This window comes from Silurus meridionalis, chromosome 19 (genome assembly GCF_014805685.1).
Source record: "Silurus meridionalis isolate SWU-2019-XX chromosome 19, ASM1480568v1, whole genome shotgun sequence".
Lineage (NCBI taxonomy): Eukaryota > Metazoa > Chordata > Actinopteri > Siluriformes > Siluridae > Silurus > Silurus meridionalis.
This window is the reverse complement of record NC_060902.1, coordinates 12,900,385-12,920,067: the sequence shown is the minus strand read 5'-3', so window position 1 is coordinate 12,920,067 and position 19,683 is coordinate 12,900,385. Positions and strand designations below refer to the sequence as shown.

Below are 19,683 nucleotides of genomic sequence, written 5' to 3'. Positions count from 1 at the left end.
CATGTCCACTTTACTTCTTGTAATCTGATTCCATGCACGTAGGCGTGACCACTGAGGAGCAAACCATGTGCGTATCCATTAAAGCAGAAAGGCATAAATGATTGTCTGAAACCTCTCCACACCCTGCTTTCATTCCTCGGCGTCACACGAGCAAATCTTCATTCTGACTACGAGGCCTCTGTGCTGTAATTAAAAAAAGCCATCTTGATAAGCTTGAATTAGACTTGCTTAATTAATGCATGACGTGCCTCCCAGAAGCCTGGCACTGCATGACACACACACACCACAGAGCATAGTTATTCTTAAGCAAATACACCCACGGAGCATGATTATTCTTAGTAACTCACATGCATGGAAAAGATCCATCTAATTCATACAAGCCATTTACAATCTATGATGGCTTGTTAAAATGCATGAAGTACGGAAGGAAATTCGAGCGCTAGAGCTCTGGAATCAATTGTGAAATGAATTTGAAAATGAACAGAGAAGCAAGAGATGTTACCACACTCACAACAGCAGTGTGCTGCAGATGGACGTTTGACCACAAGCATGAACTCGACTGTCCTTCATTCTTTTTCTTCTTCTGCCTCTTTTCTTCATTTGCTTTTGTATGAAGTTACGCAGCGGCTGTACAGGACGGATCACAGTACTTTGTCCTCCTCATTATCACAGATGGAGTCATTTCGGATATGGCTCAGACCAAAGAAGCCATTGTGAACGTGAGTACTGACCACGCTAATTGTGCATTCGGTCCACTTTGAATTCTTCAATGAAGAATTTGAATTGTAATGAAATACTGCATGTAAGAGTCATTTTAAAATCCTCCATATCGCTTTCTCAGATATTAAACACTGTACTTTTTAAATTTTTTTATTATAATTAACATTTTCACAATTATTTCTCACAAACATGAGAAAGTCTAAAATTTTATGCGAATTTACAGTACAGACCAAAAGTTTGGACACACCTTCTCATTCAAAGAGTTTTCTTTATTTTCATGACTATGAAAATTGTAGATTCACACTGAAGGCATCAAAACTATGAATTAACACATGTGGAATTATATATGGAATTATATACATAAAAAAGTGTGAAACAACTGAAAATGTCATATTCTAGGTTCTTCAAAGTAGCCACCTTTTGCTTTGATTACTGCTTTGCACACTCTTGGCATTCTCTTGATGAGCTTCAAGAGGTAGTCACCTGAAATGGTCTTCCAACAGTCTTGAAGGAGTTCCCTGAGAGATGCTTGGCACTTGTTGGCCCTTTTGCCTTCACTCTGTGGTCCAGCTCACCCCTAAACCATCTCGATTGGGTTCAGGTCCGGTGACTGTGGAGGCCAGGTCATCTGGCGCAGCACCCCATCACTCTCCTTCTTGGTCAAATAGCCCTTGATGCCTTCAGTGTGACTCTACAATTTTCATAGTCATGAAAATAAAGAAAACTCTTTGAATGAGAAGGTGTGTCCAAACCTTTGGTCTGTACTGTATATATATATATATATATATATATATATATATATATATATATATATATATATATATATATATATATAAAAAGTGTTTGCTTTGTTCACTGAATGTTTTTTTTCTGCTGGAGTGGTGGTTTCTGGGGTAGTACATAAACAACCGTGTCAGCAGAGTCAAAGTCACAACGCATTCCTCTTCCTTGAAATTTCGATAAGCGTTTCCATTAATCTATTTTTTGTCCACCTAAGAAAATATCAGTGCTGTATACATGTGTACGTTGTGTGTAGTTTTTGCTACAGTTTTAAACACGGTATATTCGGGTAAGTGGTCAGCTTGTTTCTCCTTCCAAAACTCTAGCAGAGGACCAAGTCATCCGTGCAGCCAAACAGGCCCGATTCCCAGCAGACTGGATTTAAAGGGAATTTGCGACTGTTAATGGAAGCATTAGAACAGCCACACCTTCCTTTTAAGATCTTGCCTGCTGCTGTGTCTCACGTGGATGGCCTCTGCGTCAAGACTCGACGAATCTCTCCGTCTACAGCATTCGACTTCAGAATAATTTTGAACATCAACTGAAAATGTGTGCATCTTGCAACTTCTGTCATAGCTTGTTTTTCTTCTTTCGTTTAACAGGTGTTGTTTCTTTAACCAGGAACCATGTAAAATACAGTCTGGGATTTTAGATAAAAAAAAAAAAATCAATACTAGTACAAGAACAGATGCGTTACAAACTAAGCAGGTCAAATTCAAACGAATGAATGTGTTTAACTAAAATTAGTTACACACAATAACATTTTGCAACGTGCATAACGTGCAGCATTGCCTAAAATAACCAAACTCCCACTGAGTGTTTACGTGAAAGAATTGAAAACCGTAGCTAAACCCCCAAACCGATTTTTTTCACTGCATCGCTTTGCTTTCAGGCTAGAAGTGTGACAGATGTCTGCCGATGCTGAAACTCTGCCTGAAAGTGGAGCACTGTTTGAGGATGGAAATTAGCATTTCACATCAGTTAACAAAGTCAGATAGAACATTTCAGTAGCTCACAAGTAGAAGGTGGCGCTCTAAAGTGTGTGTTGTGTGCTGATACTATGTCCTGAGAGATTTTTCTGAGACCAGCTGACCTATTTCTGCCATTTAGGTTCTGAGCTCAGTGTGAAGGACTACATGTATCATTTATAAGAGATGCAGTAACCATATGCTTCTTCTGAGACCACTATTTTTAAAGCAGGTCATACATGGGCTTTTGTAGTTCTCAACCAACTGGTTAGTACTAGTTTCTAACAGGGACTTGGAGAAAGAAAATCCAGCTAAAAAATCAAGAAGTTATACCTCTTAGTCTAATAAACAATGAATCAAAGTGATTAATAGCGAGTTGTGTCGATATACATTACCTGGCCAAAGGTTTCCTGGCATCACATGTCTTCTCTGAATAGTTGCCCCTAAATAAAAGCACACAATTGTACTCAATGTCTTTAAATCCCTACCGGTTCCAGCAACACAGAACATCGAGGTCCGGAAAGAAAGACTTTGTGGTAGAGTGTCCTGCAGACAGCCTCAATCCCATTGAACACCTTTTTGGATAAACTGGACCACTGAAAATATCATAACATCAGCTGCTAAATGGGAAGAAATCCCTAAAGCTTTTCCAGGAGAGTGGAAGTTATTATAACAGGGGAATCAATCTGCACATATGTGCGTGTGATGATCAAACCTTTGACCATGTCGTGTAAAGTAAAATCGTAAATCCTTGCTTCTAGTTGTCATTGTGTGTCAGGGTGTATTCTCTCCTCAAACCCAGGGTTTCTCTACAAGGATCCAGATCCATTGTGGCACTGTCCAAAAGAAAAAAGAAAAAAAACGGTACTGATGACGTACAAACAAACTAATTAATGTATTGTTTTAAAGAATCTTATTTTGATTTTTGAAACCAAAAAAAAAAAAGCAACGAATACTAATTCTGGTTCTAATAAAAAATATGCTATTAAAAGAAAACACTATTAGAGCAATGTTTATTTGTAATTTCAAAAAGAATTTAGGGCACCATATTAAGAAGTCACCCATACATGCTTGAATGTGGGAACATCCATCGCTCTCAGGCAATCATGTGTTATAGTTACCACGGAGGGCAAAGTAATCAACTAGACAAGCCTTTGCCACACTGAACCTCCCACTCAGTCAGTGAGTGACGAAAAGCATAATTGGAAACGACTTAAAGTTATGAAAGACTGTCGCTTGTTCTCGCCCACAAACATCTCTTCTCTCTCTTTTATTAGCTCGGGTACGTCATTAGTTCAGGCCTGAGCTGTCATTTAGGACATTAAGTGACGGTCTTCTCGGTATGTATTATTTTTAATTACGTGGACGTGCATAATGCAGGGAAAAAGTTGGATATAACGGCGAGTTTTCTTTCAGCAGCTCTGTTCGATGCGAACATCCTTTAACCCTGTTAAATCTGTCGATATCTGAATGTGTAATAAAAAAGGACTTTCATTGATACTGACAGTTTATACGGCAAAATGACACACCACCGGATTCTTTTGTTTTGTTTGTGTTGAGCGGATACGCATGGCTACATGCTATTGTATTACAGATTCTCGGGTGCTGTCAAGGCGGCTATTGTGAACCGACAGTCAGTTTTGTTGTCTCATTATGCTGGATCTGTTCCATCAGTCAAAGCGGAATATGATGGCACAAATGGGGCAACGGGAGCTCAATTATCTATGGAGCTTCTGACATGCACCCACAACACTGGCTGTCACAAAGTCGTGTCATACACAGATCATCAGAGATCGCAGAAGAAAGAGTTTTCACCTTCCCTGTCATGGGACTCTGCTTTGCAAATCTTTTTTTCCTGAGACAGAAAAAATTTGAGCGTCTTATCATGTCTGCTATGTGGGGCTTGGCTGTTCAATCAAAACCTTATGATTCTGGAAAATACCCTACTCATTTTTTGTAATTACATTCAGTAGAGAAACTGAACACACCTATCATGTTGCTCCTCTGGGTAAGGATAACGTATCCCACCTACTGAACCAGTATAGAATTATTTCTAAATTACTGTAAAACTGTCTGCAGCTGGCCTCCTGACTGGGATGACTATATATTTTTACTGTAATTTCTGTCCATATCAATCAAGATCACGAATCAAGCCTCCTTCCAAATGAAAGTGTTTCTTTTTTTTCATGTATTGATTATTAATACATGCCTTATAGGTCTGCAGTGTGGAACTACGCTCACAAAGTTTATAAATGAGTTTTAGTGCCAGTTGAGACACCTAGAGTGGGAGTGGCTGGGTGGGTTTCCTGGAGTAACGGGTGTCGTTACTATCATACTGGCCCCGCCTCCCTCACCCTCTAATCCCACGCTAAAATTCTCTCCAAATGATCTGCACTAAAACTAGCAAAATATTTCAAAACCTCATCAAGGAACATGGAGTGACTTTGCACATGGGTTTTTCGCTTCCACTTGATTATAAAGCCACTGCTTTTCTCAGGTGGTCTAAGAATCACAGATTGTTCCATTTAATGCTCACATATGTGTCCTGAATAATGACTTCTTTCTCCAGTGTGTTTTTTACAGACAATTTACTCCCTTCTCCAATATGACACATAACCGCCTAAAATCCATTTCTTTTCTGAATCATTCACAGATATGTGAATTGCAAGAACTACAGGCTTAACACGAACGTGTGCCTCTTATGACTATGTCCTTCCTTGTAGAGGGCTAAAACATACTGAATAAACAAATGGAATTTCACTATCTATTTGACATCATAATTGGCGACCCCTAATGGGAGAAGCTAAAAGAAAGATTTGACACCATAATTAACTGTTGCTTTGTTGAAGCCTACAGAGTACTTACTGTAAATAGAGAATAAAAGTGTATATCAAGGGTTATTGTGGATTTTACGGGAACTCCAAAATCCTCCAAAATCCGTGAGGTTTCAGTTACAGGAGATCTGCATGTTCTTCCCCTGAGTCCATGTCTGTATTGCTTTCCTCTGGATTCTCACCCTTTCAAAAAACACCCCAGCAGGTGAACAGTGAATCTTAATTGCTCTTAGGTGTAAATTAGGATGAGAATGTGTGTATACACCTGCATGTGTGTCATATCTAATACGTGTACATGCCTTTTGCCCAGTGCCCCGAAAAAATCACTCTTGATCCACCGGGACCATGATCGGATGCTCACTATGACAAGAGGGTCAACTGTAGCATTGTTTGAACCACAAATCCGTTTCGGTTCTTAATCGGATATTCCCACTGATCCATGCATTTGAGATGCTTCATTTCTTTTCATGTCTGCACACTGGAGGGGACACCACTCCATCACATTTATTCAAGATTAGATTTTACTAATCAAATATATATATATCCAACGTGAAAATTTGAATCCAGAACTGAACAACGGTGCAAAGTAAACATTTTTAGTTTTATCGCATAAGTGCTTAGCATTGATGCTTGTGTGTAAAAACAAAGAATCTGAATGTTATTTTTCTGAGAGAAGTAAATAGCCTTTGTGCCTACAGGGTGCCAAGCTTCCCATGTCAATCATCATTGTTGGAGTGGGCCAAGCAGAGTTTGACGGTAAGCATTCTTCTTTTGTTCTTTTGTAAAGCAATCTCCTCACCACCTTAAGCAATGGACAACACTCTGTTTATCTGTCTTCGCCTTGTTTACAAGCGCACTCTGTTCCCCCACCAAAGTTAATAACTGGAAAACAAGTCAATAAGTCTGTGATTGGATTTTTAAAAACACAGGTAAGCCCTGCTACTCCCTCGCAATTAGCCAGACAGATGCTCCGAAAGCAATTACCAACTCATTTCCTTGATCAGTGGGAATGCAGGGAGGATGGGTCACAGGGAGCATTGATTAGAGGAGCACTGTCTAATCACCGAGTGTGCTGTAATTAGCACATTGCATCCAGTAAATGGGCACAAGTCATCACATCTGCCACTACATGGTCAAAGTGGTGGCTGATGTTAGAGGCCCTGGTCAAATGAGAAGCCAAAACCTCCCACGCTTCTCTTCCCCACTGAGGACTTCTACAATGTCAGGGCCAGGAATAGCAATGTGCATTTCAAACAGAGATGAGATGAGCTATTGCTGGATGTGTTGTCTGTGGCTCATGTGGACAAGAGCTGCTGTACTGTACACAGAGCCACTAAAATAATTCAGTGCAGTACTTCATTATGAGGGGCAATTACTTTCAGTAGAAGTGCCAAGGCAAGAGATTAAAGGGAGTAATGAGCTCTTGGTCTCAAGTTACCTGTCATATATTATATAAAAACGAAATAATTTTTTTTTACCGTTAAACATTTGTTTGCCAATTCTTAAATCAAGCACCAAGCTCCGCCATGAAGCGCACATCCGGCAATTAAAACCGTCCGTGCGGAAACATAGCAAAAGTTCAGTTTGGTGTCCTGATGATTTACGTAATTAAAAAAATGCGGATATTGTCTTCATGCTCTATGTGGAGTTTGGTTTCACTAATAATAAACATAAACAAACACTTGCATAAAGCATCTTTATTTGCCCATGGCCATGTTGATTAGAGTATTAACAACTTAAGTATTCCTTTAAGGTACATTTGGAACAGATAATGTGTGATTAAGTTGCGATTAATCACGAATTATCTAGTGATAATCATTTAATTGAATATTGTAATTGATTGACAGCCCTAATATATACATATATCTATATATATTCTGGGCTGACACGGCATAACTGCTGAAAGGGTCTTTGGGCAAAAAAGGTAACATAAAGATCACTGGATTCTATTTTCTATGCTGAATATTTTATGCACATCTACAGATCAAAGCCTTTTTTCAAAAAGCTTCTTCCAAAAGCCTGACATGCCTATTTGCATACCCAGAAACACACTCATTCACACCTAGATGGCAGATTGGAATGTGGTGAAGAAACCAAAGAACCTGTTAAAGAAGAAAAAAACCCCGAAGCTATGGATTCTTCTTTCTAAGGGGATTCAAACGCCATGCCTGCTAAATGCCTCCCATAGCATGATGGAGCACCCATTTTTTGATGATTGGTAACGTTTTTTTCTTGTCCCTTTCAGCCATGGTGGAGTTGGATGGTGATGACATAAGGATTTCCTCAAGAGGAAAACTAGCAGAACGGGACATTGTTCAGGTGACACTAGAAATCCTGTTTGGTCGAAGGAAAAAATAAGATCTGAAACATTTTTATTCCCTTTTTTCGGAATCGCTGTGATACAATCTTCTCTTTCGCTTTCTCTAATTTGTCTCTGTAAAATCGATGAAATCCAACCGAGCATTACCTCATCAGCATTTTTCATTACTGATTTAACGAATGCCCTTTTTAGTTAAGCTTTAGGTAGCTGATCCATGAACCATAACCCATTTTCTAATAAGGCAATTATTAATGTTGATCTCGAATGAATTTCTGAATTTCCCGGGGGCGTTTCTCTTTGTGCTCTCTGTTTTGTGCAGGGGACATTAGTAATGATAATGTCTAAGCATGCAGGATTATACTCATTAATTATATTTCATTAGCACCTTGAAAATTCAACCTAGTTTCTGAGTGGAATGCAACTGCCATGACTGTAGAAAGGAAATAAAGGAACACTTTTTGGTCTTTGCAGTTTGTGCCATTCCGGGACTACATGGACCGGACGGGTAATCATGTGTTAAGTATGGCGCGGCTGGCCAAAGATGTCCTGGCAGAAATCCCGGACCAATTTATTTCATACATGAAGAGCCGAGGCATCAAACCTAACCCAGCGCCCCCTCCCTACACACCCTCAGGACACACACACCACACTCAGATATGAGGCCACCCTTCCCGAGGGTTTTTCCAGCCAGACATGCCTCTTTGGAATTAAGGGATTGGGACTGATGGAACAGCAGGCCACTGGCTTCCTGTACAACTTTATATACGGTCTCTCTGGGACACTCTGAGGTGCCAAGGCATTTCTGTAACTGCTTTTGTTTCCTGCCTGTTTTCTCTGGGACAACAGCATGATCAAAGAAGCACACTTCAGTCAAGTTTTGAGAAAAAAAAAAAGATAGAAATTGAAAGAAAAAAAAAAAATTCTCGGCTCATGACTGTTTCTCTCATTGGGCAGCGAGTTGAGATGGGAGAAGAAGACGATATTTGTGGATTCAACTCGTGCCTGTCTGTCTTTGTCTCCTGTATCTGGACAAGTATTCCCTGCTCTGACCGTTGACCTTACTCCACATTGGTGTACTATGTGCATTCAGGTGAAGTTTTCTGATACCTTTCTTAGTGGCATTCTCTTTAGGGATTGAGACTTGTTCATGTGCGTTTGAGTTTGCACTTTTTTGCGCACCACTTGAGTTGCGTGTTGATCTTTTAGCCTTTATGTTGTTTCTTAGTAGATTTTGTTTGTCTGTTCAAAGCATGCTGGTGGGATGATGCACACTTGAGTGTTTCTATACAGAAAATAGGCACGTAATGGGTAAATCCTGTATTCAGATCAGTTAAGAAGCACAGCAGTAAACATTTTTATTCCTAATTATTTGCTCAAGAGTGAAATTAAACTTTTCAGCACCAGGCGCTGTCACACCCACTGCAAAATACATCATAAACAACCTTATTGCACACTTCAGCAATGCAACGGATTTGCAATTCAGCAATCGTTTCTATTCCTTTCTCACTCGTTCTCTATCCCACTTTTCTGCAAGAACAGATGAATAGTACTGTAAATATTGTGGGGTACCAAAACCAAATCGATTTTGTCAAAACACTTTTATTCAAATGAGACTAGGCTGCCGTGATGGACTACATTACAGTCATGTGCGATTATAAGATCGGTAAGCCTAGTCACAGCCTCGTTAGTATTTGCCGCATGTTTTGTTCTCTGCGAGTCTGTTGAGTCACACGCAAGTTAAACGCGGCATTTCTGGTGACCTGTTTAACTGGGCATGCGGTAATGCTGCAGCGATGAATCGCCATCACGTCAGAGAGAATCACTGATCGTAACTAATTAAAGCACACATAATTAGACATAATTTCTGGTTTTAGTAGAAGATATCGAAATCAATATTACGGTTGCAAAATTCCAGGAATCTGGGAATCTTCCACTGTAATTAACAGGAATATATAGGAATAATAATAAAATTCCCCAAATTTCAAATTATATCCCAAAAAATTCCTGGTAGGTTTCCAACTTGGAATATGTCCAAAATTCTCAGGATTAAGTTCCCATTGAAGGTTTCTGGAAATGTGTTCGCCCCTCTGCAACCCTACTCAATATAATGGGAAGGAACTAGGTCAGATTTATGTAATCACTGCAGCTATTAAATTATTTCTGGATAATTCTTATCACTGATAGATTAATATTAATATATGATAGTGGTTTCCTTTAGGGCATGCAGGGTTTTTTTTTTCTTTTTCTTTCCAGGAACACCATTATATTTCATATTAGGTGCATTATGAATTCCTGGTGGTGACAGAATGACTGTAGAACATGATCACTGTCCACCTTATAAGGAACATCCCTAACCTGCTCATTCGCCTGGCAGCAGTGCAATACAGAAAAATCATGTTTATGATGTTTACATCAAATAAAAAATGGGGAAAACTCCAGGTGACTTTTACTGTGGTGTGGTCGTAGGTTTTATATAGTTTGAGAATATCAGAAACCGATGTACTCCTAGGATTTCCATAAATGTACACAAAATGGTGTGAAAAACAAAACAACATTCAGTGATAAGTGGCAGTTTGTTTACTTGTGTTGTACTGCTTCTGCATGGCTGACTGGATAGCGGTGCAGGTGTTCCTATTAGAAGTGAGTGAAATACTATATAAAGCCATGCAGATATTGCCCAGATACACCTCACTACACTACACCACACTACACACACACTGCATTTGGAAAGTTTTTTTTTTTTTAGACTTTTTCACTTTTTAAATGTTATTCTGCAGCCTGATCCTACAATCATTCAACTTGGTTTTAACACTCAGTACTCCAATAATGACAAAGTAAAAACAGATTTCTAGAAATGTCTATATTTTCTCCTAAATGTGAAATATCACAAAATATTCAGGCCATTTGCTCAGTACTTAATTGGAGCACCTTCGGCAGCAATTAGGCTGTAAAACAGATGTTTATTGGGGGTATCTCGGCCATTTGCTCCATTCAGCTTTTCCTCCACCCTGATTAGTTGCCAAGTCTCTGCTGCAGAACAATTCCCCCGCAGCATGATGCTGCCACCATCATTCTTCATTTTTTGGGATGGCTTTGGGCAGGTGCCTGATTTCCTGCAGAAAAAAAAGATTAGATATGGGGCTAAACAGTTCAATCTTGGTTTCATCAGACCAGAGAATCTTGTCCCACACAGTCTGAGGATCCTTTAGTTGCCTGTTGGCAAACTGCAAAAGGCTTCTGTCTAGCCACTCTGCCATAAAGCCCAGATTAGTGGAGGGATGCAGTGATGGTTGTCTTTCTAGAACTTTGTCCCAACTCCAAACAGGATCTCTGGAACTCAGTCAGAGAGACCTCTCTTATTAACCCCCCCCTCCCCTGATTGCTCAGTTTGCCAGGACGACCAGCTCTTGAAAGAGTCCTGTTTGTGCCACACTTATTTAATTTTAGATTTTTGGAGGCCACAGTGCTCTTAGGAATCTTCAGTGCAGCAACAATTTTTTGTAGCCTTCCCCAGATTTGTGCCTTGCAACAATCCTGTCTCTGAGCTCTGCAGGCAGTTCCTTTGACCTCATGGTTCGGTTTTTGCTTGGCTATGCATTGCCAACTGTGAGGCCTTCTATAGAGAAATGTGTGCCTTCTTAAATCATTTCAATTAGTAAACGTGTGTGTCTGTGTGTGATATTTAAATTTTATTTGTAAAAAATTATAGACATTTCTAGAATGATGAAAAAATAAAAATGTTAGTATCAGGCTGCAACATAAAATTGAAAAAGGTGAGGGGGCCTTCTTTAAATCCACTATATACATATACATAATATTATATATGGGGCCAAAACTATGGGGACACCTGAACATTGCAACCCATTGTGCCAAACTAAGCGCACAAATGTCGAGAGCGACGATGCATGCTGTAGGGTTAGGAGACTTTTTATTTCATTAGAACTAACAAATTTCCACAGCCACACTCCAATATCTATTAAAAAGCCTTCCCAGAAGAGTTGAGGTTATTCTAACAGCAAATAGGGGCAACAACTCCATGATGATGATATCCATGATTTTGGAACAGAAATATTTAGCTGTTATGGTCAGGTTTCCACACATTTTTGGCCATAGTGAATTTCACAAAGAAACAATCAATGGTAAACAACCAACCTTTAATAAACTACTAGCTGATGTTTAGAAGGTTCTTGCACTGTGTTTTCCATTACTGTTTTCAACAAGCCCTTGTTGCCTTTTCTTTCATTAAACGTATGTAATACTGAAGATATGTCCTGGGATTTTTTTTTTACTATCCAACATGTCTGATTAGCTAGAAGACTCAAATTAAAATTACAGCAACTGTCCTCTAGGTGGATTTGTTTGCCCGATTTGATTGCATCAATCCATATTTGTGGTATTAAATAAAAGACAGGAGGTGGAGCTGGAGGTAGCAGAGCTGAAGAGTTTGAGGTTTTGTTGGAAGTGACGAGGATGGACAGGATTAGAAATGAGTTTATTAGAGGGACAGCGCATGTAGGACGTTTTGGAGACGAGGTGAGGGAGGCGAGATTGAGATGGTTTGGACATGTGCAGTGGAGGGACATGGGGTATATCGGTAGGAGAATGCTGAGGATGGAGCCACCAGGAAGGAGGAAATGATGAAGGCCAAGGAGGCGGTTTATGGATGTGGTGAGGGAAGACATGCAGGTAGCTGGGGTGAATGAGGCAGATGTAGAGGACAGGGGGGTATGGAGATGGATGATCCCTTGGGGCAGAAGAAGAAGAAGCAGATTGCATCAATCCATATTTGGCATTTAAAAAATATAAGGAATTGTTCTGGTCACAATTCCTTTTGAGTAATAGGCTCTTTTTCTGGCATCATGCTTTCCCTCTTAATATCTACAACGTTGAAGTGTTCCAAAGAAAGCTTACAAAGACCTACTGTCCATGTTCATATTAACCATTAATCTGTTTGTCGGTCCTGTGTAATTTACTCAGCGTGCAACAGTTTACACTCCCAGACAACACACCGTACAGTAGGTTGTGAATCAGCTATACCACAAATGCGGCACACTGACTTTTAATCAAAAGAAGTACACCAATTTTTTGAATATACCTCTCCATCAAATCTATCCCATCTATCGAATGCACAGCATGCATAAGCCTTATATGTAGCGTAGCGTGCGTATGGCAAAAAAAAACAATGCTACAGACGAAATCTTTTAATGAATTTCCCATTAATTCAACGTATTATTGAGGCAGAATACCTCTTAAGCATATAAGCAAAATCAAGATCCTTACTCAGGGGTAACAATGTCTCCTGAGCAGTTCTGGGATTTAACTTGCACCTCTGATGAGTGGAGAGGCGCATACATAAATGGATGAGTTTGTATTTATCAGCAGTTCAATCAAAACATTTAAGGAAGCCCTTAAGTGTAAAGATGTCTTTCCATACGTACTGTACACCTGTACATGATCCCTTTTCATATCCTTTATAAAGGTCATTTATTGGCTGTAATGGACAATAAATGTCCGATTGCACCTTTGTACCTGTTGTCCCGTGTCCCCAGCACGCCTGATGATGACGTGTTAGGGGCCTGTACAGATCAAAATTCTGTGCCAACATCTGTAACATACTGTAGAGACAAGTTCAATTTCAGCCAACTAATTGTGCATGTAATTGCCAAATATAGAAGCAGCTTTTTTTTATTTATTTTTTTTTTTTATTGCTGTACCTGTACTTATGTTCAACCTTTTGTGATATTTGTTTATTTTGGAAACCGGCAGCCCACAGCATGTCACACGGCCTGTTTTTAAAACTTTTTCTAAAATATATATAAATATACATTGATATGAATTTTAATTATTGTTATTTTTTCACTTAGTTTACATTCTTAGCTATTATTTTCACTGGCATGGTTGTTTTTCACCTCAAAAGAATTATATTGTACATGATTGTTGTTATAACAGTTGGTTGTGAAATGCTTTGTATTGGATTGCCTTAAACGAAAAATAATAAAAGAGATGAATTCTTTTACAAATGCGTGATTGATTTTTCAATCTATTGCATTAGAATTTATATATATATATATATATATATATATATATATATATATATATATATATATATATATATATATATATAAAAAAAAAAACAACTCTAACATAACGTAAGACATATAGAAAAGTGTGTGTTGATATGGGAACACTTTCTTGATGGTGATGTTTATTTACAGTGTATGGAAGGATCCTCAAATCACAGGAAAGTCTTCAGGAAAAGGAGCAGTGTTATTTGGTCTCATTATCTAGAAGAGAGAGTGCAGAGAAGCATGTGAGGGAACGACTTGTGCAAAGCTGTTAGAATGAAAGTTATAACATGAACATGACGTTCTCTCATGGATGTTCCACAACATTTATATATATAGGACAAGAAAATATAGACAAACTATCAACTTTGGGGGTCTGTTTTGAGTAGACTACAACACAGACCCCCCATACCACAAACACAAGCCACTGTGTGATATCCCTTAAATATAATAACACAAAATAAATAAATCATGACTTTTAAAGCTCTTTCAGATCCACCATCACTCTTAATAAATATTTATTACATCAAAGCAGATTAAATGAAATTGAATCACACATATGATTCCTTCCCTCAGTACTAGTTTGCACTGAGTGCTGCAGTGTGTCATACTGCAAGATAATAATCCCAGCTAAAAGAACACAAGTGCATCTGGAAAATCACAGGTGTCTTTTCCAGGAACTTTGTTTTCAGAGAGCCTGAGTGTTTAAAAGAGTGATGAATTCCACTGTTCGGTTAAATGGTAATGTACCAAAGCGAATAAAACAAACAACCTGAACAGACTGCTTTACTAACTAATACTGAAACCATCTTCAAACACGATGAAAAGCTCAGAATTTAATCTTTCACCTGGATAATAATAATTAATAATTTCAAAAATCTAATTAGAACATTTAGAAATTCCCTCCACCAGGTGAATGTGTAAACCTTCAACAGGAGGTGTCTTTCTGGGTAAACTCATTACGTAGAGCTCCTTTTGCACTTCTTGCCAATCACATCCGCATTATTGGCAGTAATTGCTCAGTGTGGTGTTTTCACAACAAGCGGCAGACGGGTGAATAAAAATCAAATAACAGGCACATCGAAAGACTGACTGGGGCAATCACTGACCTTGCCTTTCTTTGCCAGTGTTCCACAAAAAAACATTTTTAAGCAAAAAATCTGCTTTTTAAGAACCACAGGAACCAGGGGTTGCGGAGAGTGATGGGTGGATCAGTCGAATTTGGTTTGTGCAGTGCAATTTTCTCAGTTCGTTTTCGGAGAGACCAAAATAAAGCAAGCAACATCATCTCATATGCACACTCATGTCCTTTCACCTAAGGGTTTTTTAGCCATTGACATATTTCAACATGAAACTGGAGACAGGTCTGGCATTTCCCAGGCGGCTATGAGCTGAATAATGATACATACATGGATTCTTACCGCTGCGATACGTTACATTTCCAAAAATGTAACAGAGAGGAAGCGACAACAATACTCACAAACTGTCTTTGCGGAAATAGACACACGTAGCCATAATATTATATATATATATATATATATATATATATATATATATATATATATATATATATATATATATATGGTAATTTCATTACGTAAATCTATGTGGCCATGCACATGCACAGCAATGTATAATAGAACCTGTAGGATTTATTATGGATATTGACTACAGCTGTGCGTACTAGTGGTTCGGATGGACAGAACTAGAACTTAATAATGCAACTGCCTGATGGAACCATCCTCGATCTTGTCAATGCTGCAACGAACATAATGAAGTATTGTATTGTTCCCCTCAACAATACGTTTTTGTTCAGGAAATGGCTTTATGTGCCACTTGTTCTTGCATACCATCAGGATATCTACACTATGATTCCACAACTCCGAAACAAACACAGTTTCACGGGGTTTTTTTGTATTTTAACTGTGAATGCAGCTGAGCCTGTCTAATGTGAAGAGAATACCAGTGTCCTTCAGGAGCTGAATGCAATACCCTAGTGACTGGAATTGTGTTAGGATGATGAAGAAAAGATTCAGATGAGCTCGAAAATGTTAGAAACTCAAGCAACCCCAGTCCTGTTCATTTTATACTACAGATCAAATGAATCTGGATAACTAAAACACTGTAACCACCATAAATGACTTAATATTAAGGGTAGGTGAAGGCTGCTGACATCTTTGTAAAACCAACCCACGGTTTAAAAAAAAGTGTTAAAGGAACAAAATTCGTTCTTTCATTTATTTTCATCAACGATGCATTTCTAATGGAATTGGGATGCATCCAGAGCTTATTACTGGAGAACTGGACACGAGACAGGAATGCACTCTGGATGGGATGCCGGTACATCCGACGCCGTACATACAGTAAATACATTCACATCTGGAGACAGTTTATCATAGAAAGTCCACATACTGGCATGTGTTTGAGAGGTGGGACAAAACTAGAGAGACCTGCACATGAACATGGGGAGATCATGCACACAGACAATAACCAGAGTTTAAGATTAAACCAGGAACCCTAAAGCATTTTATTTTGTGTTTTTAAATATTTCATAGAATAGTGGAACTGGTACTAATATAATAATAATTGCCAAATAACTGAAAGCAAACAGGCATCATATTTTATTTGCCCAATCATTAGCATTAATAAGTCTCATGACTGAACACAAAATTTCTAAAAGCTCCTGGGGGACCTCATCATATCCGGAATGTCAAAATACATTCGATACCTGATATCCAGCTACACGGCGCTCCAGCTCAATGTGATTCACGCTGCTTAGCATTCGAAAAGGGCATTGCACTGTTAAAGGAGAAATATTCAGTGCCAAGGTCTGTATGGGGCAAATGAGAAATTAAGCCCTGCCTGTGTGTGTGTGTGTGTGTGTGTGTGTGTGTGTGTGTGTGTGTGTGTCGCTCTTGAAAAAACACTGATTAATCACATAACCTCTTGTGAATGATCGTTTGTGATTGTAATTATATCCTAGCTGTCAAGGACAAGGATTTCAGAGAAAGATTGGACGGTGCGAATACTCACACACACACACACACTCATACGTGTGTTATTTGTGAGTGATATCACAGAAAGGGCTCTGCTCTCGCTCATTGAGTGTCTCTCTGTCTCAGATCTTCCCTTCTGCTGTTTTTATTTCTCGTTTAACAAGACACTTCGCTGCTCAGTAGAGTGGGCCACAGGGGAGACTTGGACAGCTATCATGGGCTTGGAAAGGAATTGGAAAGAAACTTATAAGGCCAGCGTGGTTTGCGTAAAGCTTCTGTACCCCCCGTGTCGAGGTACGCAAACAGGACAAGGCCAATGGAGCAGTAAATAAAGTTGACGTGTGTATTTCTGTGACCCGATTGTGCCTGCAGTTTGCCATCACTCGCTGGTTTGGCAGAATGGCAAAGAACAGGAGAAGAATGATTTCTAAGAGTAACACGGCTAACAGTAGTACGGCTGTATATATTATAGAATATATATTTTATAATACATATAAAGAATTAGACAAAAAATATATATATTAACATGCCCATTCTATACATTGATGTTTCTGTAGTGACAGAAGGAACATGAATGGCAGATGTGCTACATAATTTAAGACTAAAACAAATAATCATCGACGTGAAGCAGCAATTTGTCTGGAATTATGTATATAATACTTATGGAAGGAGTCTCCAGTGCCAAAACTTTGTAACATTCAGTTCATTTTCTACCATGAGAGCGTCTTCAGGACAGAGGAATTTTCATCCGAGGTTGTAACATGAACAACTTCTTTTGTTTTAATTATGCTACAATGCAAGGAAAACTATTATTGTGAACGTAACCAACAACCTATTAAAAAACCATGTTATATTGTAAAAAAAACTCATTTGTTACTGCTGGCAGAAGATTGTAGTATAAGAAGAGTACGATCCTTTGGGGCATTCTGTTATTGGAAAACAATCTTCCGGATTGGATAATTGTAACCGTTCCGTCATTGATTTTTTTTTTCTTTTTCTAACAGCACGCCTTTATGAGTTTATCCCGTACATAACGTTACCTCTTCAGAAATGCATCTCCGCTCTGACAGATGTGCGCTGTCATTGTTTGTAAAAATGATTTATATTACGTATGCAAACGGATCTCGTTTGTTCCTCTCTGCTCGGGAATTATGCGCCGCGGCTCAGCTGTTTACGCTTCTTTCGCCCTCGTTATTGATAACTTTAATATCGGTGAAATGAGCTAGATGCACATCAGGACAGGTAATGCGAGAATAACTCCTCCGTGCTTTGCAGACATGTAAGGAATACTGGAATAACGGGAGGAAGAAATAGGGGGTCTTTTTTTGCGACCGTGTTTTCTCAAGTGGTGGGAAGCATAAATAATGCACAAGTAGAAATGGCAGTGTTTGGCCAACTTAATAAAGGTCGAAAGGGTCTTATTGGTCTGCTCTTGGGCTGTCTCCTGTGTGTTTATGCTTAGCCAGGCATTAGAAACGTAATAATCGTTGAATTTTGGCCGAGGTCGTTGGTGCGACAAGTTTTTGCACTCCTGAGATTGTGAGTTTATCTAAAAGAAACTTCCATCATTGCATGATATTGTAAACTGCTCTAGTTGGTGTGAGAGAACATAAAATAAACTGTCTGATGGAAACAGCAAAATATCTCTAAAATACTAAACTTACATTTAATAATCATGCCAAAAGGACACATATCCTGACACCTCTGTACAATGCACTATTGCAGTTACTATTCATTTTCATAATTGCTGACAGAAAAGTAGTTTTACCAACCTGGAAAAACTGCCCTACCTGTAATACACTTCACCATAATGCACTGCTCCTTGTTATACATATCTATAACACACCGTCGATACAGTCCACCGACTGAAGCAGGATTGGGATGATGGATGTCTAAGTTATATTTACTACCTTTTCCCCCCACCCCCATCTCTCACTCAATTAAAGACACACCTTTCTATCTGTAATTAAACTGAGTGTGCCATGGACTCATTTAATACATTTTTTATTCATTTTCTGCAACCACTTTTTCTGGTCCCGTGAATACTGGAAAGTAAGGCAGAAGGACAGAACATTAATCCAACAAAAATGAACAGCAGAATATCTTCCACTATTTATCTGCACAAGTGGACAGAATCAGTAGCTTCTAAACCCGAATTAGGATCGACCATCATCTTTTTTAAATCAATTATGGTACTAACCCATGCCAACTACTGACCTAATAAACCAAGAGCATGTTATTGGAAACAATGGGCAACGTAGACTTTCCAATTAAATTACTGGAATGTTTTCAAGAGGAAACTGGAAAACGTGTATGCAGCCATGAAGAGCATGTGCACAAACTCATCACACAGACCTGAGCCCTGAATCAACTCGTGGATCCTTGATCCTTAAAGTGTGACCTGGCAACTCAATAGCCACCAGAAGGCCTAATTTGTTTTTTAAATACTTTCATACATTAATATTTTTAACTTAAGATTCGTCATGATGAAACCATTCGCTCTTTTCCACCCCACCTCTCCCGGCCTTGAGATGGCACTGAGAGGGTAATGGAGCTCCTTTCTTGAGATGGAAATGTAAGGGTGGTGAGGTTCCTTTATTGAGATGGGGATGTGAGGGTGGTTGGGCTCCATTCCTGAGATGGGGATGTGAGGAGAATGGAGCTTCTTCCTTGAAATGGCATTGAGAGGGTGGTGGAGCTTCTTCCTTTAGGTGAGAATGTGGCAGTGGTGGCGCTCCTTCCTTAGATGGGGATGTGAGGAGGTGAGCTCTTTCCTTGAGATGACATTGAGAGTGTGGTGTAGCTCTTTCCTTGGGATGGTATTGAGAGGGTAGTGGAGCTTCTTCCTTGAGATGATAACAATGAGAGGGTTTGTGGAGCGCCTTTCCTGTGGCTGAGATGAGTTATTACACGGTTGCACTTTGCCTGTTTTTGTAGTTTAAGCATTAGGGTGTGGCGTACGCTAGCGCAGAGCCATTCCTGATCCAACAGCACCATCTG

At 39.2% G+C, this 19,683-nt stretch overlaps 1 protein-coding gene and 1 long non-coding RNA gene across 3 annotated transcripts in view; one reads left to right on the top strand and one right to left on the bottom strand.

The window, feature by feature from the left end:
* The window catches only part of cpne5b (copine Vb), a 117,393-nt gene extending 107,322 nt beyond the window's left edge, over positions 1-10,071 (top strand). For both annotated transcript variants that reach the window (XM_046874560.1, XM_046874562.1), the window contains 4 exons: positions 617-719; positions 6,001-6,058; positions 7,548-7,621; positions 8,094-10,071. In XM_046874560.1, the coding sequence (XP_046730516.1) occupies positions 617-719; positions 6,001-6,058; positions 7,548-7,621; positions 8,094-8,282 (424 nt within the window). In that variant the 3' untranslated portion in view covers positions 8,283-10,071. The remainder of the gene's footprint in view (positions 1-616; positions 720-6,000; positions 6,059-7,547; positions 7,622-8,093) is intronic.
* A 396-nt stretch (positions 10,072-10,467) lies between these two features.
* LOC124401998 lies at positions 10,468-19,679 on the bottom strand. The gene is made up of 3 exons (XR_006928641.1): positions 19,199-19,679; positions 13,836-13,906; positions 10,468-10,735 (listed from the first exon to the last, which is right to left on the bottom strand). It is a non-coding gene; the product is annotated as an uncharacterized LOC124401998 (long non-coding RNA).
* Between the last annotated feature and the right edge of the window lie 4 nt (positions 19,680-19,683).